The 25,952-nt window shown below is 44.7% G+C and overlaps 1 protein-coding gene and 5 non-coding genes across 6 annotated transcripts; all 6 read left to right on the forward strand.

Moving 5' to 3' along the window:
* The first annotated feature begins 8,841 nt into the window (after window positions 1-8,841).
* trnak-uuu (transfer RNA lysine (anticodon UUU)) lies at window positions 8,842-8,914 on the forward strand. The gene has a single exon. It is a non-coding gene; the product is annotated as a tRNA-Lys (tRNA).
* A 2,300-nt stretch (window positions 8,915-11,214) lies between these two features.
* trnak-uuu (transfer RNA lysine (anticodon UUU)) lies at window positions 11,215-11,287 on the forward strand. Its single transcript has one exon. It is a non-coding gene; the product is annotated as a tRNA-Lys (tRNA).
* A 1,969-nt stretch (window positions 11,288-13,256) lies between these two features.
* trnak-uuu (transfer RNA lysine (anticodon UUU)) lies at window positions 13,257-13,334 on the forward strand. Its single transcript has one exon. It is a non-coding gene; the product is annotated as a tRNA-Lys (tRNA).
* A 2,300-nt stretch (window positions 13,335-15,634) lies between these two features.
* On the forward strand, window positions 15,635-15,707 carry trnak-uuu (transfer RNA lysine (anticodon UUU)). Its single transcript has one exon. It is a non-coding gene; the product is annotated as a tRNA-Lys (tRNA).
* Window positions 15,708-17,630: 1,923 nt separating this feature from the next.
* trnay-gua (transfer RNA tyrosine (anticodon GUA)) lies at window positions 17,631-17,719 on the forward strand. The gene is given in 2 exon segments: window positions 17,631-17,667; window positions 17,684-17,719. It is a non-coding gene; the product is annotated as a tRNA-Tyr (tRNA).
* A 2,722-nt stretch (window positions 17,720-20,441) lies between these two features.
* LOC136749054 (histone-lysine N-trimethyltransferase SMYD5-like) lies at window positions 20,442-24,690 on the forward strand. Its single transcript, XM_066702989.1, has 6 exons — window positions 20,442-20,471; window positions 21,773-21,843; window positions 22,348-22,478; window positions 22,961-23,017; window positions 24,018-24,112; window positions 24,552-24,690. Exons 1-6 carry the CDS (start codon window positions 20,442-20,444, stop codon window positions 24,606-24,608), a joined length of 441 nt encoding a protein of 146 aa, XP_066559086.1. The 3' UTR covers window positions 24,609-24,690.
* Window positions 24,691-25,952: the final 1,262 nt, after the last annotated feature.

The raw sequence follows: 25,952 nt of genomic DNA on the forward strand, positions 1-25,952 counted from the left end.
TGCGCTGACATCACATTTTGTAGATCGGGAAGTGAGAAGGGACCTGTTCTGAGTGACAAGCACAGGGGCCAATGGCAACTTTGATAGAGTGACGTTTCGATCGGGTTCCTACGGAAGTACGCAGAAACCCCTCCCCCTTGGGCAGTGCTTCATTTTTAAGATAACCGGGGTTGCATACGCAACCTATCGAATACTTAGATAGATAGGTAATATTTAAATATCTACAGTGAGGGAAAAAAGTACTTGATCCCCTGCTAATTCTGTATGTTTGCCCACTGACAAAGAAATGATCAGTCTATATTAATGGTAGGTGTATTTTAACAGTGAGAGACACAATAACAACAAAAAAATCCAGAATAACGCATTTCAAAAAAGTTATAAATTGATTTGCATGTGTAGCATTATGATGGGTGTATTTTGATAAGAGCATTTTAGCTCTGAGCTGAAGGACTGATCTAAGGAAGACCTCTCCCCCCCAAAGTTATCAGATTTCCTTAAAGCGTGGGACTGGTTTACATCAAAGTGACAGTTGTGGGAGGATGGCACCGAGAATAGGCCAAATAGTTTGGAGATGTGTGGAGAAGGGGGCCTGTAGGTAATAAAAACTCTTTGAGATGGATGAGAGCCGAAATCCCGACACAGAGCAACAAACCCAGGCCAACCGGCATTTCCAAAAGATGGCATGGATTGACATCAGTCATAAATCAAGCCCCCCTCCAATAGGACACGGGGGGCTGAAACCGAAATCCAATCTCACAAACTCAAGAACCAATCATCTATTGATCTGCCTCTCTCTCTCTCTCTCTCTCTCTCTCTCTCTCTCACCTGAACCAGTAACTCGCTGCCACAGCTCAACCTGTAGCTCTGTTGCCCGAACCGGAACCAGAAACCAACTAAGTCTTTGCCGGTAACAGAAGAGTTCAACTGGGAGAAGGAGATTGAGCCGTACGAATAATTCTTTTAAATGACTTTATTAAATAAAGAACTTTACAGACTGCGCTGCCCACCTGTACCCACCTGATCAGTGGAGTTTTACAGCTGGACAATTGACTAAGTCGGCTGAATACGAAAGTGTCAGTCATTTAAATAGCTATTGAGTCTTAAGAAACTTGACCCTTGGAACGAACAGGGCCCTGCTTTCCTCAAAGACTTTGTCTTCAAGTAACTACGGTGGAACCCTGCTTACAAAGAAGATTTTGTGCACAACCTTGGAGCCTTCAAACCAGTGGAAAATCTGTTTGGAAAAGACTCTACATTCGCGAAACCCCAACTTCCAGGTGCATCGACTGAGTGGAAGTTCTTGGACAAAGCCGAACCGCACTGCCTTTGATCCAAACCACACGGACCTCGTGCCGTGTGCTGTTATCTGAGCCTGAAGCCAGAGAGGCCTCTCTGCGACGAAGTTCAGATAAGTTTAACAGTTTGGTGTTTGTGATTCGTGACATTTGAGAAATCAATTAGAAATGTTAATCTGTGATTCATAACTCTAGAATGTGTAATATCATTTAGTTTTCATAAATATAAATGTGTGTTGCATTAAACTGTTTTGTTGATAATTTTAGAAATAAAATCTGTCAACGCTGAGAAATATCTTCTCATTCCTGTTTAACTGTTTAGTCTGAAATTGACAGTTAATAGAGTTAAAAGTTAATAGACACCAGATTATAGGTTGCCCTGCCTATCTTTAATCATTGAATAATAATCAGTTAAGGGAAATTGTGGTAACAAGTAATGTTAGGATCTATCTCGGCACCTAAACGTAAATGAGACTATATATATATATATATATATATATATATAACGAGAAGTTACCTGACATAAATACTAACCTGCGTAGTTATTTAATGTCTGACTAACAATACTAATGAGAGACTCACCTTCGTCTTACTAACCGGTATTGTAGTCAATGTGTTTATAACCTTTTTTGTTTAACGATTTGTGTGTTATCATATGCGATCCCATGGTCTTTGATTTGGTCACGGAAGTGATTTGTCTTTGATTTGTTGATCTAGAGTTGAATTTTAATTAGTTTTTCACTTTTGTATAATTAGTGTAGTGCTACATTTAGTCTTTGTTTTTGAATAAATTTGACAATTTATATCTTTGGAATTGGGGTCTGCTTCAAATTATTACAGAAATTGAGTTCTACAAGATTCCAGGATTCGTGATAAGGTGATACTATAAATTCACTTCTCTAATTGAAATTTATAAGTGTACCTTACGCTACACATGTCAATGAGGGAAATAAGTATTTGATCCCCTATCAATCAGCAAGATTTCTGGCTCCCAGGTGTCTTTTATACAAGTAACGAGCTGAGATCAGGAGCATCAAGGGAGTGCTCCTAATCTCAGCTCGTTACCTGTATAAAAGGCATCTGTCCACAGAAGCAATCAATCAATCAGATTTCAAACTCTCCACCATGGCCAAGACCAAAGAGCTGTCCAAGGATGTCAGGGACAAGATTGTAGACCTACACAAGGCTGGAATGGGCTACAAGACCATCGCCAAGCAGCTTGGTGAGAAGGTGACAACAGTTGGTGCGATTATTCGCAAATGGAAGAAACACAAAATAACTGTCAGTGTCCCTCGATCTGGGGCTCCATGCAAGATCTCACCCCGTGGAGTTTCAATGATCATGAGAACGGTGAGGAATCAGCCCAGAACTACACGGGAGGATCTTGTTAATGATCTCAAGGCAGCTGGGACCATAGTCACCAAGAAAACAATTGGTAACACACTACGCCGTGAAGGACTGAAATCCTGCAGCGCCCGCAAGGCCCCCCTGCTCAAGAAAGCACATGTACAGGCCCGTCTGAAGTTTGCCAATGAACATCTGAATGATTCAGAGGAGAACTGGGTGAAAGTGTTGTGGTCAGATGAGACCAAAATCGAGCTCTTTGGCAACTCAACGCGCCGTGTTTGGAGGAGGAGGAATGCTGCCTATGACCCCAAGAACACCATCCCCACCGTCAAACATGGAGGTGGAAACATTATGGTTTGGGGGTGTTTTTCTGCTAAGGGGACAGGACAACTGCACCGCATCAAAGGGACGATGGATGGGGCCATGTACCGTCAAATCTTGGGTGAGAACCTCCTTCCCTCAGCCAGGGCATTGAAAATGAGTCATGGATGGGTATTCCAGCATGACAATGACCCAAAACACACAGCCAAGGCAACAAAGGAGTGGCTCAAGAAGAAGCACATTAAGGTCCTGGAGTGGCCTATCCAGTCTCCAGATCATAATCCCATAGAAAATCTGTGGAGGGAGCTGAAGGTTTGAGTTGCCAAACGTCAGCCTTGAAACCTTAATGACTTGGAGAGGATCTGCAAAGAGGAGTGGGACAAAATCCCTCCTGAGATGTGTGCAAACCTGGTGGCCAACTACAAGAAACATCTGACCTCTCTGATTGCCAACAAGGGTTTTGCCACTAAGTACTAAGTCAAAGGGGTCAAATACTTATTTCCCTCATTAACATGCAAATCAATTTATAACTTTTTTGAAATGCATTTTTCTGGATTTTTTTGTCTCTCACTGTTAAAATACACCTACCATTAGAATTATAGACTGATCATTTCTTTGTCAGTGGGCAAACGTATAGAATCAGCAGGGGATCAAATACTTTTTTCCCTCACTGTATATTTTATATAGCAGCCATTTTTTATAAAACTGATAGATGTGAAAACAAGTTGGAAGATGTCTCTGCTATGTTAATGAATACAGCTATTTTTAAACCTATACTGGATCTTTTTGGACATCAGTAACATACAAGTCCTCACATGTTTAATCAATGTAATCCTTCAGCAATTCATGTTTATTTCGGCACTGGGAGTTTTGGCAGAGTGGGAGGCACACGTTATTTTTCTATGTTAGTCGGAGAGATTATAGTTTTTTCTGATTGCTGAGGAACTCTCTTTGAAACTATAGGCTGTTTTTGAAAAACTCTACACACTAAACACAAAACCTTACACCAAACCAGCAAAATATTATACATCTCTTGCAAAAGCAAACAATTCTAGCAAAACTCTTCAAACTCTTTAAACAAATTGTGTTTTTGCATCAATACAGTACACACAAACCATCATTTGAATAAGCACACAAAGCGCCAACTAAGCATGCATGATAGTATAAATGAAAAACACTTGTGGCTTTTGCGTTTTCATGTACAGGGCATAGCAGTTTGCAATAAAGTTTATTCATACATACACACAGGCATCCAAATGTGTAAAGTATGCTTCCAACAATCTCCGCTTTCGCCTCCCACCACTCTCTGGATTTCCTCGCTCTCACTGAGACATGGATCTCCCCGGAGAACTCATCCACCCCTGCTGCCTTATCCTCTGTGTTTGTCCTGTCCCACTCCCCCCATCTTAGATCCTGCTCTCCCCTTCTCTCCTCTTCTCTGTGCCCCCCCCCCTCTCTCCTCTATCGCCACCAACAGCTTTGAATTCCATGCAGTGGAACTCACCTCTGTCTCTCACCTCTTCCTTCTAGTTCTCTACTGCCCTCCTGGTCCACTCGCCTCCTTCCTGGATGAACTCGACTTTCTTCTCTCCTCCCTCCCCTTGCTGTCCTCACCTACCATCCTTTTGGGAGACTTTAACATCCACCTCTCCAACCCCTCCCACTCTGCCGGATTTCTTCCTCTCTTTCACTCCTTTAACCTCTCTCTCTCCATCTCCCCCCACTCACAGGGCAGGCTGCCAGTTACACCTCATCTTCTCTAGAGGCTGTTCTCCTTCACAACTCTCCGTGACACCCCTGGACATCTCAGACCACCATTTCATCTCCTTCTCTCTTTCCCTCCCCTCCCTCCCCACCCCCACCCTCTGTCACCTTCCGCAGTAATCTCCGCTCCGTCTCCCCCTCCACCCTTGCTTCCACTGCCCTCACTCTCTTACGTTCCATTGACTGTTTTTCCCATCTATCTGTCAACTGTGCTACCTCCTCTTTGTTCTCCTCCCTCACCTACTCCCTTGATTCTCTCTGTCCTCTCACGTCTCGTCCTGTCCGTCCCTCCCCTCCTCGGCCTTGGATCTCTTCCGTTCTCCGCTCAACCTGAACTAGTCTGCGTGCCACTGAAAAGAAGTGGAAAAGGACCAAACTCCCAGCTGCCCTCACCTCAGCCAAAATGTCACTCTTTGAATCCACTGTCAGCAACCCCCACAGACTCTACTTCACCTTCTCCTGCCTCTTTCCTCCTCCTCCTCCTCCCTCGTCTCTCACTGCAGATGATTTTGCCTCCTTCTTCTCCTCCAAGATCGCAGACATCCGCAAGCTCTTCAACAGTCCCCCCTCCTCTCCCATCACACCCAAACCTCCCACCGACCAAGCTTCCTTTTCTTAATTCTCGCCTCTATCGGACACTGAACTATTATCTCTCCTTCTACGTCACAAACCTACAACGTGCGCCCTGGACCCTCTCCCTTCTCGCCTCCTCCAAGCAGCCACTCCTGATCTCCTTCCTCCTCAACTCCTCACTCCTCTCTGACTGTTTCCCCTCTGCATTTAAACAAGCTGCTGTCATCCCACTCCTCAAGAAACCAACCTCTCCTCAGAACTACCGCCCTGTCTCCCTACTCCCCTTCCTCTCAAAGACTCTCGAGCGGGCGGTCCAACGTCAGCTCTCTGCCTTTCTGTCCCATCATTCACTCCTGGATCTTCTGCAATCCGGCTTCCACACAGCTCACTCCACTGAGACAGCTCTCCTGGCAGTCACTGACTCCCCCAGCTGTGCTCGGGCGGACTCCCTCTCCTCAGTCCTCATCCTCCTTGATCTCTCTGCAGCATTTGACACTGTCGATCACTCCATCCTCCTCTCCTGCCTCGCTGACCTCGGTATCTCTGGAACTGCTCTCACCTGGATCTCCTCCTACCTCAACGACTGGACCTACCAAGTGCCATGGCAAGGTTCCTCATCCACCCCCAACCTCTCCTCATAGACGTACCCCAAGGCTCCGTCCTGGGCCCACTCCTGTTCTCTCTCTACACTCGCTCCATGGGCCCCCTCATCGCATCCCATGGTTTCTCCTACCACTTCTACGCAGATGATGCCCAGATCTTCCTGTCTTTTCCCTCTTCTGACCCTCTCATCCCCTCTCACATATCTTCCTGTTTGTCTGCTATCTCCGCCTGGATGCAGTTGCACCACCTCAAGCTCAACCTCTCCAAATCGGATCTCCTCTTTTTTCCCCACTCTTCCTCACCTTCTGCTGATCTCCCCATCTCAATCCCCTTGGAATCCACCACACTTTCTCCTTCTTCTTCCGCAAAAAATCTAGGAGTCATCCTTGATCCTGCGCTCTCCTACACCCAGCACATCACCACGCTGAAACGCACCTGCAGATTCTTCCTGAGCAACATACGCCGAATCCGTCCCTTCCGCACCAACTACTTGACTCAGCTTCTCGTCCAGTCACTGGTCCTCTTCCACCTGGACTACTGCAACTCCCTCCTGGCTGGCCTGCCTGCAACTACTGCCGCTCCAGCTCATCCAGAACTCTGCGGCTCGTCTGGTAATCTCTTTCCCTCGCACACGCTACTCCACTGCTCCGCTCCCGCCACTGGCTCCCGATACAGACACAATATTATTATTATTATTTTTATTTCTTGGTAGACGCCCTTATCAAGGGCGACTTACAAAATAAGTGCAATACAAAGTGTTGAAGACACCAATTCCAAAGATATAAATTGTCAAATTTATTCAAAAACAAAGACTAAATGTAGCACTACACTAATTATACAAAAGGGAAAAACTAATTAAAATTCAACTCTAGATCAACAAAACAAAGACAAATCACTTCCGTGACCAAATCAAAGACCATGGGATCGCATATGATAACACACAAATTGTTAAACAAAAAAGGTTATAAACACATTGACTACAATGCCGGTTAGTAAGACGAAGGTGAGTCTCTCATTAGTATTGTTAGTCAGACATTAAATAACTACGCAGGTTAGTATTCATGTCAGGTAACTTCTCGTTATATATATATCAGTCTCATTTACGTTTAGGTGCCGAGAAAGATCCTAACATTACTTGTTACCACAATTTCCCTTAACTGATTATTATTCAATGATTAAAGATAGGCAGGGCAACCTATAATCTGGTGTCTATTAACTTTTAACTCTATTAACTGTCAATTTCAGACTAAACAGTTAAACAGGAATGAGAAGATATCTCTCGGCGTTGACAGATTTTATTTCTAAAATTATCAACAAAACAGTTTAATGCAACACACATTTATAATTAAGAAAACTAAATGATATTACACATTCTAGAGTTATGAATCACAGATTAACATTTCTAATTGATTTCTCAAATGTCATGAATCACAAACTCCAAACTGTTAATCTTATCTGAACTTCGTCGCAGAGAAGCCTCTCGTGCTCAGATAACAGCACACGGCACGAGGTCCGTGTGGTTTGGAACAAAGGCAGTCCGGTTCGGCTTTGTCCAAGAACTTCCACTCAGTCGATGCACCTGGAAGTTAGGGTTTCGCGAATGTAGAGTCTTTTCCAAACAGATTGTCCACTGGTTTGAAGGCTCCAAGGTTGTGCACAAAATCTTCTTTGTAAGCAGGGTTCCACCGTAGTTACTTGAAGACAAAGTCTTTGAGGAAAGCAGGGCCCTGTTTGTTCCAAGGGTCAAGTTTCTTAAGACTCAAATAGCTATTATCAACCCTTCCGGATCCAAAACCAGGAGTCAGACACCCTTTTCGGTGGACTCGCTGTTGACTTCTCACAAGCACCATCCGCCTTCACAGAGGCAGCGCTAGCAGTGGAAAGAACAAAGAACTGCAGGAGAAACGCCGGGGCTATTTAGAGCCCGATTATTCATCGCAGAGGGGGGAAACCAAAGCCAAATGAGACTTAGAGGAACAGGAGACATCCAACAACAGTACACAACGGTACAGTACACAATCAATACATAACAATAAACAGGCCCTTAATTCACTCTTTACAGTCCTTTCTCTTATCTCCCAGCAGCCCCTACGGAGATGGCCGCATATTAATCGAGAGGGGCGGTGCTGCCTCTCCATCTCCGTTACAGTATCAAAAAATTAAGCCTACCTAAAGGGCAAGAACAAACACATTGAATAATATTGATAAAATCGATTTCGTTCACCAGTCCAACTTAGAACAAGGACAAGCAGAGTGCAAGATGAAAAGGAATTCACCATCTGTCCCTTTAATCAATTGCCTTTCAGTACCACTGATAGCACTGCGACTCAGTGTAGGTGTGCGTTCAGTCCGGCAAACACAACATTTCAGTTATGAAACGCTTTCTACAGGTGATGTATGAATGTAACATTTTCACAACTTTGAATAAGTTTGATTTGATACAAGATTTATGAAGTTGACCCAAAAAAATGACATCATATTTTTGAGGGGATAAAAATCTCACGACACAATTGGGTAGTCCTCACGGCACACGGGTTGAAAACCACTGAGCCAAGCCACGGTGCTTCTTGGCTTTGCACGGCCACTGAGACTGCCAGGGGAAGGCGGTGAGGAGCTTCCTTTCGGTAGCTCAGTTGGTAGAGCGGAGGACTGTAGGTTTCAGGCAGCGGGCACCCTTAGGGCGCTGGTTCAATTCCGTCTCGAAGGAAGCCGTGCTTATGGTTTGGCGTCGGTTTTGGACGAGCTCCCAAATGTCAAGCCATTGGAATTGCATGAGGACAAGGAGAAAACCCCGGCAATTCGGATTTGTTGTCAAGAACTCGCATTGCCCAAACATCTCGTATGTGACCCTTTTCACCCTGAGCCCAGTTTTCTAAACCGGCCAGAAAGCGGTCTGGAACAATCATGAAGCCAACATATTGTGAAGCACTTCACTGAAGCCCGGGTAGCTCAGCAGGTAGAGCATCAGACTTTTAATCTGAGGGTCCAGGGTTCAAGTCCCTGTTCGGGCGCAGTGTTGAGACCTTGTTGACCGAGGGCCATGATGGTGAAAAGCCTGGACGGCCTTCCTCGGGACAATGAGATACGGAGTTGCGTCTAGGCAAGGTGTCCTGTCCTCTTTGCTTCCTTCGGCAAATATTCAGCCTTGCAAGTGTTGTCTTCCAGAGGCAAGTCAAGCCAGGAACTCTGAGAGATGTTTTTGCAGTTGACGACGTGTCACTTTAGAACAGGACAACATGCATCTCTACTTGACTTGGCACAATCTGTGAGGGTTGGGCCAACACAACCTACTCAATGTGTCCACACATTTGCTGGCGTCTTGAAATACTTGGAATGACTTGTGGCCCCATACCATGCAGAAGTCCACAGCTATGCGTGTCAGCATGCACTGCTCCTCATCCCCAATGTGCCACTTGTAAGAACTGTGTAAAAAGCGACAGAGAACGTGATCAGCAAAGAAACACAATTCCCCTGAGAACGACAATCATCGTGCCGATCGTAATCTCAGTGCATACCTGGATGCCCAACAAGCCAAGCCAGTGGTTCCCAAGCGTTTTAATGCCACGGCACACTTTGCTGAGACCAAAAACCTTTGCGGCGCACCAACATGGAAAAAAAAAAAGGATTTACTAGGTATTGTCTCACCTGAATGGCAACAGGCTGCTAAAACTTTTATCACACGCACATTGCATGTTAAAGTATGTCAGTAAGGGAGTAATTAAAAGGGCAAATGTGTGAAGTGCAAGGAGTGGCCTTTAGTGGTTAGGTAAAAAAGTAGACAGACAAACTAAATAATTACTTGATGCAAATCATTTATTTAGTGCAGACAGACCAAGACCAGACACAATAAACTATTCGCAGTAAATATAAATTCACAGCAAAATAGGTTCAGTTCACAATATCCTATAACAAGCTCTATTCAACACAGTGGTTAAACGTTACAAAGGGCATTACAATTGTTGAAAAACAATAGCACACGGATCAAACATGCTATCCCCGCCGTTTTATTCAATTTGATTAGACGTTTCGCGACCGAAACGTTTTGTGTGCGGACTGAACGCACACCTGAGCCGAGCACAATCACAATACATATCCACAGTTAATCTAAGTGGTATCGTATTGTAACAGTTTCGGTTTGTTATCAACCCTTCCGGATCCAAAACCAGGAGTCAGACACCCTTTTCGGTGGACACGCTGTTGACTTCTCACAAGCACCATCCGCCTTCACAGAGGCAGCGCTAGCAGTGGAAAGAACGAAGAACTGCAGGAGAAACGCCGGGGCTATTTAGAGCCCGATTATTCATCGCAGAGGGGGGAAACCAAAGCCAAATGAGACTTAGAGGAACATGAGACATCCAACAACAGTACTTAACGGTACAGTACACAATCAATACATAACAATGAACAGGCCCTTAATTCACTCTTTACAGTCCTTTCTCTTATCTCCCAGCAGCCCCTACGGAGATGGCCGCATATTAATCGAGAGGGGCGGTGCTGCCTCTCCATCTCCGTTACAGTATCAAAAAATTAAGCCTACCTAAAGGGCAAGAACAAACACATTGAATAATATTGATAAAATCGATTTCGTTCACCAGTCCAACTTAGAACAAGGACAAGCAGAGTGCAAGATGAAAAGGAATTCACCATCTGTCCCTTTAATCAATTGCCTTTCAGTACCACTGATAGCACTGCGACTCAGTGTAGGTGTGCGTTCAGTCCGGCAAACACAACATTTCAGTTATGAAACGCTTTCTACAGGTGATGTATGAATGTAACATTTTCACAAATTTGAATAAGTTTGATTTGATACAAGATTTATGAAGTTGACCCAAAAAAATGACATCATATTTTTGAGGGGATAAAAATCTCACGACACAATTGGGTAGTCCTCACGGCACACGGGTTGAAAACCACTGAGCCAAGCCACGGTGCTTCTTGGCTTTGCACGGCCACTGAGACTGCCAGGGGAAGGCGGTGAGAAGCTTCCCTTTGGTAGCTCAGTTGGTAGAGCGGAGGACTGTAGGTTTCAGGCAGCGGGCACCCTTAGGGCGCTGGTTCAATTCTGTCTCGAAGGAAGCCGTGCTTATGGTTTGGCGTCGTTTTTGGACGAGCTCCCAAATGTCAAGCCATTGGAATTGCATGAGGACAAGGAGAAAACCCGGGCAATTCGGATTTGTTGTCGAGAACTCGCATTGCCCAAACATCTCGTATTGCATGTGACCCTTTTCACCCTGAGCCCAGTTTTCTAAACCAGCCAGAAAGCGGTCTGGAACAATCATGAAGCCAACATATTGTGAAGCACTTCACTGAAGCCTGGGTAGCTCAGCCGGTAGAGCATCAGACTTTTAATCTGAGGGTCCAGGGTTCAAGTCCCTGTTCGGGCGCAGTGTTGAGACCTTGTTGACCGAGGGCCATGATGGTGAAAAGCCTGGACGGCCTTCCTCGGGACAATGAGATACGGAGTTGTGTCTAGGCAAGGTGTCCTGTCCTCTTTGCTTCATTCAGCAAATATCCAGCCTTGCAAGTGTTGTCTTCCAGAGGCAAGTCAAGCCAGGAGCTCTGAGAGATGTTTTTGCTGTTGACGACGTGTCACTTTAGAACAGGACAACATGCATCTCTACTTGACTTGGCACAATCTGTGAGGGTTGGGCCAACACAACCTACTCAATGTGTCCACACATTTGCTGGCGTCTTGAAATACTTGGAATGACCTGTGGCCCCATACCATGCAGAAGTCCACAGCTATGCGTGTCAGCATGCACTGCTCCTCATCCCCAATGTGCCACTTGTAAGAACTGTGTAAAAAGCGACAGAGAACGTGATCAGCAAAGAAACACAATTCCCCTGAGAACGACAATCATCGTGCCGATCGTAATCTCAGTGCATACCTGGATGCCCAACAAGCCAAGCCAGTGGTTCCCAAGCGTTTTAATGCCACGGCACACTTTGCTGAGACCAAAAACCTTTGCGGCGCACCAACATGGAAAAAAAAAAGGATTTACTAGGTATTGTCTCACCTGAATGGCAACAGGCTGCTAAAACTTTAATCACACGCACATTGCATGTTAAAGTATGTCAGTAAGGGAGTAATTAAAAGGGCAAATGTGTGAAGTGCAAGGAGTGGCCTTTAGTGGTTAGGTAAAAAAGTAGACAGACAAACTAAATAATTACTTGATGCAAATCATTTATTTAGTGCAGACAGACCAAGACCAGACACAATAAACTATTCGCAGTAAATATAAATTCACAGCAAAATAGGTTCAGTTCACAATATCCTATAACAAGCTCTATTCAACACAGTGGTTAAACGTTACAAAGGGCATTACAATTGTTGAAAAACAATAGCACACGGATCAAACATGCTATCCCCGCCGTTTTATTCGAATTGATTAGACGTTTCGCGACCGAAACGTTTTGTGTGCGGACTGAACGCACACCTGAGCCGAGCACGATCACAATACATATCCACAGTTAATCTAAGCGGTATCGTATTGTAACCGTTTCGGTTTGTTATCAACCCTTCCGGATCCAAAACCAGGAGTCAGACACCCTTTTCGGTGGACACGCTGTTGACTTCTCACAAGCACCATCCGCCTTCACAGAGGCAGCGCTAGCAGTGGAAAGAACGAAGAACTGCAGGAGAAACGCCGGGGCTATTTAGAGCCCGATTATTCATCGCAGAGGGGGGAAACCAAAGCCAAATGAGACTTAGAGGAACAGGAGACATCCAACAACAGTACACAACGGTACAGTACACAATCAATACATAACAATGAACAGGCCCTTAATTCACTCTTTACAGTCCTTTCTCTTATCTCCCAGCAGCCCCTACGGAGATGGCCGCATATTAATCGAGAGGGGCGGTGCTGCCTCTCCATCTCCGTTACAGTATCAAAAAATTAAGCCTACCAAAAGGGCAAGAACAAACACATTGAATAATATTGATAAAATCGATTTCGTTCACCAGTCCAACTTAGAACAAGGACAAGCAGAGTGCAAGATGAAAAGGAATTCACCATCTGTCCCTTTAATCAATTGCCTTTCAGTACCACTGATAGCACTGCGACTCAGTGTAGGTGTGCGTTCAGTCCGGCAAACACAACATTTCAGTTATGAAACGCTTTCTACAGGTGATGTATGAATGTAACATTTTCACAAATTTGAATAAGTTTGATTTGATACAAGATTTATGAAGTTGACCCAAAAAAATGACATCATATTTTTGAGGGGATAAAAATCTCACGACACAATTGGGTAGTCCTCACGGCACACGGGTTGAAAACCACTGAGCCAAGCCACGGTGCTTCTTGGATTTGCACGGCCACTGAGACTGCCAGGGGAAGGCGATGAGGAGCTTCCCTTCGGTAGCTCAGCTGGTAGAGCATCAGACTTTTAATCTGAGGGTCCAGGGTTCAAGTCCCTGTTCGGGCGCAGTGTTGAGACCTTGTTGACCGAGGGCCATGATGGTGAAAAGCCTGGACGGCCTTCCTCGGGACAATGAGATACAGAGTTGCGTCTAGGCAAGGTGTCCTGTCCTCTTTGCTTCCTTCGGCAAATATTCAGCCTTGCAAGTGTTGTCTTCCAGAGGCAAGTCAAGCCAGGAACTCTGAGAGATGTTTTTGCAGTTGACGACGTGTCACTTTAGAACAGGACAACATGCATCTCTACTTGACTTGGCACAATCTGTGAGGGTTGGGCCAACACAACCTACTCAATGTGTCCACACATTTGCTGGCGTCTTGAAATACTTGGAATGACTTGTGGCCCCATACCATGCAGAAGTCCACAGCTATGCGTGTCAGCATGCACTGCTCCTCATCCCCAATGTGCCACTTGTAAGAACTGTGTAAAAAGCGACAGAGAACGTGATCAGCAAAGAAACACAATTCCCCTGAGAACGACAATCATCGTGCCGATCGTAATCTCAGTGCATACCTGGATGCCCAACAAGCCAAGCCAGTGGTTCCCAAGCGTTTTAATGCCACGGCACACTTTGCTGAGACCAAAAACCTTTGCGGCGCACCAACATGGAAAAAAAAAAGGATTTACTAGGTATTGTCTCACCTGAATGGCAACAGGCTGCTAAAACTTTTATCACACGCACATTGCATGTTAAAGTATGTCAGTAAGGGAGTAATTAAAAGGGCAAATGTGTGAAGTGCAAGGAGTGGCCTTTAGTGGTTAGGTAAAAAAGTAGACAGACAAACTAAATAATTACTTGATGCAAATCATTTATTTAGTGCAGACAGACCAAGACCAGACACAATAAACTATTCGCAGTAAATATAAATTCACAGCAAAATAGGTTCAGTTCACAATATCCTATAACAAGCTCTATTCAACACAGTGGTTAAACGTTACAAAGGGCATTACAATTGTTGAAAAACAATAGCACACGGATCAAACATGCTATCCCCGCCGTTTTATTCAATTTGATTAGACGTTTCGCGACCGAAACGTTTTGTGTGCGGACTGAACGCACACCTGAGCCGAGCACAATCACAATACATATCCACAGTTAATCTAAGCGGTATCGTATTGTAACAGTTTCGGTTTGTTATCAACCCTTCCGGATCCAAAACCAGGAGTCAGACACCCTTTTCGGTGGACACGCTGTTGACTTCTCACAAGCACCATCCGCCTTCACAGAGGCAGCGCTAGCAGTGGAAAGAACGAAGAACTGCAGGAGAAACGCCGGGGCTATTTAGAGCCCGATTATTCATCGCAGAGGGGGGAAACCAAAGCCAAATGAGACTTAGAGGAACATGAGACATCCAACAACAGTACACAACGGTACAGTACACAATCAATACATAACAATGAACAGGCCCTTAATTCACTCTTTACAGTCCTTTCTCTTATCTCCCAGCAGCCCCTACGGAGATGGCCGCATATTAATCGAGAGGGGCGGTGCTGCCTCTCCATCTCCGTTACAGTATCAAAAAATTAAGCCTACCTAAAGGGCAAGAACAAACACATTGAATAATATTGATAAAATCGATTTCGTTCACCAGTCCAACTTAGAACAAGGACAAGCAGAGTGCAAGATGAAAAGGAATTCACCATCTGTCCCTTTAATCAATTGCCTTTCAGTACCACTGATAGCACTGCGACTCAGTGTAGGTGTGCGTTCAGTCCGGCAAACACAACATTTCAGTTATGAAACGCTTTCTACAGGTGATGTATGAATGTAACATTTTCACAAATTTGAATAAGTTTGATTTGATACAAGATTTATGAAGTTGACCCAAAAAAATGACATCATATTTTTGAGGGGATAAAAATCTCACGACACAATTGGGTAGTCCTCACGGCACACGGGTTGAAAACCACTGAGCCAAGCCACGGTGCTTCTTGGCTTTGCACGGCCACTGAGACTGCCAGGGGAAGGCGGTGAGGAGCTTCCCTTTGGTAGCTCAGTTGGTAGAGCGGAGGACTGTAGGTTTCAGGCAAGCGGGCACCCTTAGGGCGCTGGTTCAATTCTGTCTCGAAGGAAGCCGTGCTTATGGTTTGGCGTCGTTTTTGGACGAGCTCCCAAATGTCAAGCCATTGGAATTGCATGAGGACAAGGAGAAAACCCGGGCAATTCGGATTTGTTGTCGAGAACTCGCATTGCCCAAACATCTCGTATTGCATGTGACCCTTTTCACCCTGAGCCCAGTTTTCTAAACCAGCCAGAAAGCGGTCTGGAACAATCATGAAGCCAACATATTGTGAAGCACTTCACTGAAGCCTGGGTAGCTCAGCCGGTAGAGCATCAGACTTTTAATCTGAGGGTCCAGGGTTCAAGTCCCTGTTCGGGCGCAGTGTTGAGACCTTGTTGACCGAGGGCCATGATGGTGAAAAGCCTGGACGGCCTTCCTCGGGACAATGAGATACGGAGTTGTGTCTAGGCAAGGTGTCCTGTCCTCTTTGCTTCATTCAGCAAATATCCAGCCTTGCAAGTGTTGTCTTCCAGAGGCAAGTCAAGCCAGGAGCTCTGAGAGATGTTTTTGCTGTTGACGACGTGTCACTTTAGAACAGGACAACATGCATCTCTACTTGACTTGGCACAATCTGTGAGGGTTGGGCCAACACAACCTACTCAATGTGTCCACACATTTGCTGGCGTCTTGAAATACTTGGAATGACCTGTGGCCCCATACCATGCAGAAGTCCACAGCTATGCGTGTCAGCATGCACTGCTCCTCATCCCCAATGTGCCACTTGTAAGAACTGTGTAAAAAGCGACAGAGAACGTGATCAGCAAAGAAACACAATTCCCCTGAGAACGACAATCATCGTGCCGATCGTAATCTCAGTGCATACCTGGATGCCCAACAAGCCAAGCCAGTGGTTCCCAAGCGTTTTAATGCCACGGCACACTTTGCTGAGACCAAAAACCTTTGCGGCGCACCAACATGGAAAAAAAAAAGGATTTACTAGGTATTGTCTCACCTGAATGGCAACAGGCTGCTAAAACTTTAATCACACGCACATTGCATGTTAAAGTATGTCAGTAAGGGAGTAATTAAAAGGGCAAATGTGTGAAGTGCAAGGAGTGGCCTTTAGTGGTTAGGTAAAAAAGTAGACAGACAAACTAAATAATTACTTGATGCAAATCATTTATTTAGTGCAGACAGACCAAGACCAGACACAATAAACTATTCGCAGTAAATATAAATTCACAGCAAAATAGGTTCAGTTCACAATATCCTATAACAAGCTCTATTCAACACAGTGGTTAAACGTTACAAAGGGCATTACAATTGTTGAAAAACAATAGCACACGGATCAAACATGCTATCCCCGCCGTTTTATTCGAATTGATTAGACGTTTCGCGACCGAAACGTTTTGTGTGCGGACTGAACGCACACCTGAGCCGAGCACGATCACAATACATATCCACAGTTAATCTAAGCGGTATCGTATTGTAACCGTTTCGGTTTGTTATCAACCCTTCCGGATCCAAAACCAGGAGTCAGACACCCTTTTCGGTGGACACGCTGTTGACTTCTCACAAGCACCATCCGCCTTCACAGAGGCAGCGCTAGCAGTGGAAAGAACGAAGAACTGCAGGAGAAACGCCGGGGCTATTTAGAGCCCGATTATTCATCGCAGAGGGGGGAAACCAAAGCCAAATGAGACTTAGAGGAACAGGAGACATCCAACAACAGTACACAACGGTACAGTACACAATCAATACATAACAATGAACAGGCCCTTAATTCACTCTTTACAGTCCTTTCTCTTATCTCCCAGATAAAAATTAAAAAATTATCAAAAAATTAAGCCTACCAAAAGGGCAAGAACAAACACATTGAATAATATTGATAAAATCGATTTCGTTCACCAGTCCAACTTAGAACAAGGACAAGCAGAGTGCAAGATGAAAAGGAATTCACCATCTGTCCCTTTAATCAATTGCCTTTCAGTACCACTGATAGCACTGCGACTCAGTGTAGGTGTGCGTTCAGTCCGGCAAACACAACATTTCAGTTATGAAACGCTTTCTACAGGTGATGTATGAATGTAACATTTTCACAAATTTGAATAAGTTTGATTTGATACAAGATTTATGAAGTTGACCCAAAAAAATGACATCATATTTTTGAGGGGATAAAAATCTCACGACACAATTGGGTAGTCCTCACGGCACACGGGTTGAAAACCACTGAGCCAAGCCACGGTGCTTCTTGGCTTTGCACGGCCACTGAGACTGCCAGGGGAAGGCGATGAGGAGCTTCCCTTCGGTAGCTCAGTTGGTAGAGCGGAGGACTGTAGGTTTCAGGTAGCGGGCACCCTTAGGGCGCTGGTTCAATTCCGTCTCGAAGGAAGCCGTGCTTATGGTTTGGCGTCGGTTTTGGACGAGCTCCCAAATGTCAAGCCATTGGAATTGCATGAGGACAAGGAGAAAACCCCGGCAATTCGGATTTGTTGTCGAGAACTCGCATTGCCCAAACATCTCATATTGCATGTGACCCTTTTCACCCTGAGCCCAGTTTTCTAAACTGGCCAGAAAGCGGTCTGGAACAATCATGAAGCCAACACATTGTGAAGCACTTCACTGAAGCCCGGGTTGTTGACCGAGGGCCATGATGGTGAAAATCCTCTGCGACGCAGGAGACGAATATGAGTATGTGCCTGTAAGTAGTGACTGTGAGGTGTGAAGGATGCTTCCTAACACAGATCTCTTACCTGGTTGCAGGTGCATGGTGGGCGAGAACACTGGGCCAGCCCAGTGGCCGGACACGAGCCGTTTGGTAGAGGCCATCTGCGCCCAGCTGTGCCTCATTCACCCGTCCCCCACCCAGACCGGAATGAAGCGCCTGTAATAGCCGGTGAGGCCAAGAAACGCACGTACCCGTTTCTTTGTCCGGGGGTTGAGGCCAAGGTTGAACAGCTGCCACTTTGTTCTCCTGGGGTTTGATAAGACCTCTGCCTATGGTGGAGCCTAAATATTGTGCTTCACTGACTGCAAGAGTAAATTTTTTTGGGTTAGCTGTGAGGCCAGCAAGTCAGAGGGCGTTGACAACTGCTCAAAGATGAGACAGGTGATCGTCCCAGGTGTGACTGTGGATTATGACATCGAGATAGGCTGCAGCATAGGCTTGGTGGGGTCTGAGAATGCGGTCCATCATGCGTTCAAAAGTAGCTGGGGCCCCATGGAGTCCAAACGGAAGCACAGTATACTGATACAAGCCCTCCGGCGTGGCAGATGCAGTCTTTTCCTTGGCTGCTTGTGTCAATGGAAACTGCCAATAACCCTTTGTGAGATCTAGGGTGCTGATGAAGTGAGCTGTACCCAGTCGCTCAATCATCTCATCAATGCGGGGCATGGGGTAGGCATCAAAGTTGGATAGCTCGTTCAACTTTCTGAAGTCGTTGCAAAAACGAAGAGTCCCATCTGGTTTCGGGACGATCACTATTGGGCTGGACCAAACACTATGGGATTCTTCAATGACACCAAGCTCAAGCATTTTCCTTACCTCCTCTGTGATAGCGACCTTCCCTGGGCAGGGTTGCTGTTCCCAGTTTTCTTTTGTGATGTCGAGGAGGCCTCGCGGTCTGTGGGAAATAAAAAGCTTGGGGTACTTCCCAGATGGTGAATATGAGAAAAGGGAGCAGTTGATCCCAGTTACGCCCATCCCTTTCCATCGTCCTCCTCAGCATGCTTTTTAACGTTTTGTTAAACCGCTCCACTAGCCCGTCCGTCTGTTGATGGTAAACAGAAGTGTGAAGACTTTTAATTCGGAGAAGATGGCACACATCTTTCATTACCTTGGACATGAATGGTGTACCTTGGTCTGTCAAAATTTCTATTAATATAGATTAGAAAAAGCACAGGCCCTAGTACTGATCACAGTGGAACTGAACTAACAACCTCACTCCAGTTAGAAGCAACTCCTCTAATCGACACCCTCTGCTTCCTATACATCAACCAGTTCATAATCCATCTACTTACATTACCCTGAATGCCTACAGCTTCCAATTTGAGGCTCAGTCTTTGGTGTGGAACCTTATCAAATGCTTTTTGAAAATCTAAGTATATCATATCATATGCTTTCATGTGATCTACAGCTGCAGTTGCATGTTCAAAAAATTCTAATAAACTAGTATAACATGATCTGCCTCATCTAAACCCATGTTGACTATCTCCAAGAATATGGTTTTCATTAAGATGCTCCTCTATTTTCTGTCTAATCATTTTTTCCAATATTTTACAGGTGATGCAGGTGAGACTGATTGGTCTGTAATTTCCTGGCTCAGTTTTGTCCCCTTTTTTGTGGATTGGTATGACATTTGCTGTCTTCCAGTCAGTTGGCACATCCCCTGTTCTAAGTGTCATTTGGAATATTTGAGTTAGAGGCCTATAAATAATTTCCCTAATTTCTTTAAGTACTGTTGGAAATATATCATCTGGCCCAGGTGATTTGTTTGTTTTTAATTCTGCTAGTCCCTTTAGTACCTCCTCATCCTTTACCCTAATCTCTCTTAGGATTTGACTGGACTGGTTGTTAACCTGTGGCATGTTATCTGTTTTTTTTTCTTTGTAAAATCCTCCAAAAAACATTTGCCACATCTTATTCATTTTCCAAGATACTTCATTTTTTGCCCTTTATCTGTTTCACTTCCTACTTTATTGACCTCTTGCTGTGTTAGTATTGAAAAGCTCTTTGCATTAGTTTTAGTTCCAAGAGCTATGTTTCTTTCTATTTCCCTCTTTGCTTTCCTGACCCGTTTCTTAAGGTCTCCTTGCAGCTCAACATATTCTATGTATTTTGTTTAATCTCCGTCCCTTTTGTATGCGCTATACAACATTGTTTTTCTCTTGATATTTTTTTGCATACCTCTATTAAACCATTTTGACCAATGTTTTTAGGTCCTCAATTTGCTAAGTTTTGGTACATAGACTCGTTCAACTTCCTAACCATTAAATTGAGCGGCCACTTTTTTAACATGGTCGAAACACAGAATTATAGAGGACCCTACCCAGCACCCAGTTATTACGGGGTTGAAACCAAGCAATCAATTAATCAGATTCCAAACTCTCCACCATGGCCAAGACCAAAGAGCTGTCCAAGGATGTCAGGGACAAGATTGTAGACCTACACAAGGCTGGAATGGGCTACAAGACCATCGCCAAGCAGATTGGTGAGAAGGTGACAACAGTTGGTGCGATTATTCGCAAATGGAAGAAACACAAAATAACTGTCAGTCTCCCTCGGTCTGGGGCTCCATGCAAGATCTCACCTCGTGGAGTTTCAATGATCATGAGAACGGTGAGGAATCAGCCCAGAACTACACAGGAGGATCTTGTTAATGATCTCAAGGCAGCTGGGGCCATAGTCACCAAGAAAACAATTGGTAACACACTATGCCGTGAAGGACTGAAATCCTGCAGCGCCCGCAAGGTCCCCCTGCTCAAGAAAGCACATGTACAGGCCCGTCTGAAGTTTGCCAACATCTGAATGATTCAGAGGAGAACTGGGTGAAAGTGTTGTGGTCAGATGAGACCAAAATAGAGGTCTTTGGCATCAACTCAACTCGCTGTGTTTGGAGGAGGAGGAATGACCCCAAGAACACCATCCCCACTGTCAAACATGGAGGTGAAAACATTATGCTTTGGGGGTGTTTTTCTGCTAAGGGGACAGGACAACTGCAGTGCATCAAAGGGACGATGGACGGGGCCATGTACCATCAAATCTTGGGTGAGAACCTCCTTCCCTCAGCCAGGGCATTGAAAATGGGTCTTGGATGGGTATTCCAGCATGACAATGACCCAAAACACACAGCCAAGGCAACACAGGAGTGGCTCAAGAAGAAGCACATTAAGGTCCTGGAGTGCCCTAGCCAGTCTCCAGACCTTAATCCCACAGAAAATCTGTGGAGGGAGCTGAAGGTTCGAGTTGCCAAACGTCAGCCTCAAAACCTTAATGACTTGGAGAGGATCTGCAAAGAGGAGTGGGACAAAATCCCTCCTGAGATGTGTGCAAACCTGGTGGCCAACTACAAGAAACGTCTGACCTCTGTGATTGCCAACAAGGGTTTTGCCACCAAGTCGAAGGGGTCAAATACTTATTTCCCTCATTAACATGCAAATCAAATTATAACTTTTTTGAAATGCGTTTTTCTGGATTTTTTTGTTGTTATTCTGTCTCTCACTGTTAAAATACACCTACCATTAAAATTATAGACTGATCATTTCTTTGTCAGTGGGCAAACGTACAAAATCAGCAGGGGATCAAATTCTTTTTTCCCCCACTGTATCTTTTGAATTGTACGTGTGAGCAGAGGCCTCAGTGGGAGTTGACGTTATTCTCGTCTGTGTGGTAGCTGCTCAGTTCCATGTCTCTTGTTCGTTCAGCCAGTTTCCTTTCTCTTGCAGTGGTTCACACCTGAAGGCTTCCGGTCACTCTTTGCCTTAGTGGGAGCAAACGGCCAAGGCATCGGGACCAGGTAAAGACAGGAGAATATCTGCTTTTGTTTTTCCCCCTCCACACAGTCCATTCTACCAGTGCCATATATGTAAATGTGCAAACTAAATACCTCATTTGACTGTAAGACTTTTGCAAATTAGCAATGGGGGTGCATCTAGTGTAAAGGAGAGAACAAAATGTATCTGTCTTAATTAGGTCTTTGTTACTCATTAATCAGTATTTAATCAAATGGAACTGCTAATATGCCTTCTGTGTTGAGTAGCAAGGATGCTGATTATTGATGATGTTGAGCTGACAGACGACAAAATTAATATACTCTGATAATACACAGGACGTGACTGATGTCTGTGAAGAAAGACAACCTGCTTTTTTGGAATAGGCTTTAAGAGTTATTAATGGAGAGACCGCTGTACTAATTAAAATCCGTTCTTTGATTGAGAAGATGGTGCTTCAATCCTAGAGTGAATGCATGACTTTGTGAAATGTATGACTCATCTGAAAGTTTGCCGTCTTGGTTTCTCAGTTCTCTCAGTCAGTGGGTCCATGGCTGTGATGCACTGGAGCTGCCTGCCCAGCAGAGGGAGCAGTTGGATGCCTTCATTGACCAGCTATACAAGGACATAGAGAGAGGACAGGATGCCTGCCAACCCACAGGCAAGCAAACAAACCCGCAGCTTAATACAGTAAAGATTCACAGGCTGACCTTTGACCTTTATGATCAAATAATAAAGTGCCTTGTATTTTGAGCAGACCTTGAACTGGTGTTTATGAAGTGTAGAACTAACCTCCTACCTGTAAGCCTTGGTTGGCCATATATTTCTAGAGTAGTTTGAGCTCTAAATTAAGCTACTCCTTTTCACCTTATAAAAACAAACACGATCTGTTTACAGGGAATGTTATCCTGTTGAGCGGCCAGACCCACAGGAAGCATGTAGTACATAGAGGAACATAAATGAAGTACAGATAATTACCGGTTCAATCTTTAAAGATTCCTGTTTGCCATTAAAAGCAGCATCATTAATGTGAAGAGTAGTGCATGGAGAAATGGGCTCTTTTGGGGCTAATGGTTGATTTAGTTGAATGGGCTGTTGTTTCGGAGGGGGTCTCACAACTGTTGCACTTTTGGTCTTTTCCAGAGATGGGTGATTTCCTGAACTGTGAGGGTTCTGGCCTGTTCCTTCTGCAAAGCCCTTGTAAGTGACCCTGTAATGGATACTCCCGAGGTCAGCAAGTGTGACTCGGACAATCTGCTTCCGAGCTTGGCCTTCTCTCCTTGTGTATCCCCCCCGTCTCGCATTGAACTTGGAAATCCACTTCTTTCTCCCTCGTCTAGAGTTTGACTTAGCAGGAACCTCAGATGCCCTGGTTTTTGTGGGCTTCATAATTTGGACCTGGATCAAACATTTGGGCTGACTACATGTATTTTTCTTTGAGTCACCTGCTACTTACCTTGTGTTGACTGTACAACGTACATTTTATTATTGGTTTTGACTGCTGCTTTGGAGGAGCCTGCTATTATCAATATCGGTGCACAAATCATAGTGCCTTGTCTCTGAGTCCTGTAAGTCAAGGGCCCATTAAGCAGAGATAAAAGGCTTCTGCACAGACATTTTCTCTTTGGGATTACAGTGTTTGGTAGAAAGTGAGATATAAGTATGTCTTCTTCAAGGCACAGAATTTTGTCTCCTAGCCTTGATGTTCAAAGTAGACAGAATAGGATGGTGGTTGGAGCTGTGTGCTGTCCAAAATGGTTCTTCTGGGAGTGTCATGTTTAGCCAAGGCCTTTTGTTTATAAAACTATACTATACATTTCAGACCGGTCACAACTACATTATGGTTTGACCTGACCAATGAATTACTTCTAGTCTGTACGATAGGTGTAAGAAAGTCTATACAAGAGATTTATACAAGAACCCTGCATGATTTGAAGAATATGTGAATCCAAGAACCTCACCAAGGTGCCAACAACATTGCTTGTAAGTCTGTAGCCTGTTTAGGTTGTCCCTCAAATATATAGTCTTTGTTTACCCTGCCTTGTTGTGCACATTTCAGTTAAGAATCTACACACTGCATCGACAGCCAATGGCTTGAACAGAGGTCTGCTCGTTTCTTCCCCGATGGAGTCATCTCAAAGGCTGCTCAGCCGTGGCTTTTGCTCCCACCTCATGTGTTTTTGTGAATTGTCTTGTCTAGGCAACCACAGCTGCCTGCCCAATGCCGAGGCCTCATTCCCTGACAACAACTACCTGTTGCACATGACTGCCCTCTCTGATATCGCCCCTGGGAAGGTAAAGCCATCAGAATAATTGTGTGTGCGCGTGTATGTGGGGCAGTTCATAGTCTGTATATAAACAAGTATATGTCTGTGTGTGTCAATGCTTTTGTAAGGACCTGCAAGCACAGCTAGATTGATGTGCTGTTCCATAATTTCTCCTAGTATAGAAAAATAAGTTCAAAGTGTAATAATTGGGGGTTTTCAGGAAATCTCCATCACCTAGATTGCTGTCAAAGAGACTGGAGTAGGCACAGCCGCCACAAGATTCTCAGGTACGTAGAGAGCCCAGAGACCGAGACTGAAGCCCCATTTACAGTGTCTGCTGCTACTTCACTGAAAGGCATTAGTGTCGAGGCACTGTTGGACTTTGTTTTTGGAAGCACAGTAAAGTCTAACACAGTGAAGTGTTAAGGATTTCTCTCTAACCCACTGTTGTTCTCTTTTGTTGTCAGGGAGAACTACCTGTTTGCCTGCTCCTGTCCCAAGGGTCTCTCCCAGGCTGGATGTGACCTCTGAGGAAGAGGAGGAGGAAGGCAAAGGGGAGGGCGAGACTGAGGGCGACGACCTGGAGGATGAGATGACAGACGTGTGACGGGCGGGTCGGCACACCAGCGCACACCACTGAAACGGCACTGAGTTTTGATGTTAGAACAGTGGAGGACAGCAGTGCCGGCAGTGGGTCAGCTCTTCGCATCCACAGAGCACACACGGGCTCACTCCACCTGCCTCATCCCTGACTGTCCTCTACAGCCTCTCACCGAATAAAACATTCATTAAAACTAGAACACATTTCACATCAGATTTTTTTTTTTTAACTGTCGAATTTCTGTCCCTGTTATGTTTCTGCATATGAGATTCCAAAGAAAGAAGACCACTTTTTAAACAGATTTAAAATAAATAACACTCATTCATGGCATTTGTATTAACTTTCCACTCCTGGTGCTTTCAGGAAGTGTTCTTCAGTGGGCATGACACAAGTTAGAAATGATGCATTTCTCAAAAATGTTTGTCTACCTACCTTTGATTTCAGTTAAAACTTGAATGCATGACATGAAAACTTATCCTGCAAGTTGTATGCCAATAGTTTTTTTTTTATTATTTTTTCTTTACAGATTCTAGGTAAGTCAAGTGATCTTGTCCCAAAGTCCAGTCTATTAACATCTTATCAAGACTTACTTGCAGAGCATTTTCTATTAGACTGCTATTGTGTAAGCTAACCAGAATAATTCCTAAACTCCCTGTTACATTTCAGTCCAGTACTACACTCACCTAAAGGATTATTAGGAACACCTGTTCAATTTCTCATTAATGCAATTATCTAACCAACCAATCACATGGCAGTTGCTTCAATGCATTTAGGGGTGTGGTCCTGGTCAAGACAATCTCCTGAACTCCAAACTGAATGTCTGAATGGGAAAGAAAGGTGATTTAAGCAATTTTGAGCGTGGCATGGTTGTTGGTGCCAGACGGGCCGGTCTGAGTATTTCACAATCTGCTCAGTTACTGGGATTTTCACGCACAACCATTTCTAGGGTTTACAAAGAATGGTGTGAAAAGGGAAAAACATCCAGTATGTGGCAGTCCTGTGGGCGAAAATGCCTTGTTGATGCTAGAGGTCAGAGGAGAATGGGCCGACTGATTCAAGCTGATAGAAGAGCAACTTTGACTGAAATAAACACTCGTTACAACCGTAACGTTACCTGAGCATTGTTTCTGACCATGTCCATCCCTTTATGACCACCATGTACCCATCCTCTGATGGCTACTTCCAGCAGGATAATGCACCATGTCACAAAGGTCGAATCATTTCAAATTGGTTTCTTGAACATGACAATGAGTTCACTGTACTAAAC

Source organism: Amia ocellicauda, chromosome 5, assembly GCF_036373705.1.
Source record: "Amia ocellicauda isolate fAmiCal2 chromosome 5, fAmiCal2.hap1, whole genome shotgun sequence".
NCBI classification, from domain to species: Eukaryota; Metazoa; Chordata; class Actinopteri; order Amiiformes; family Amiidae; genus Amia; species Amia ocellicauda.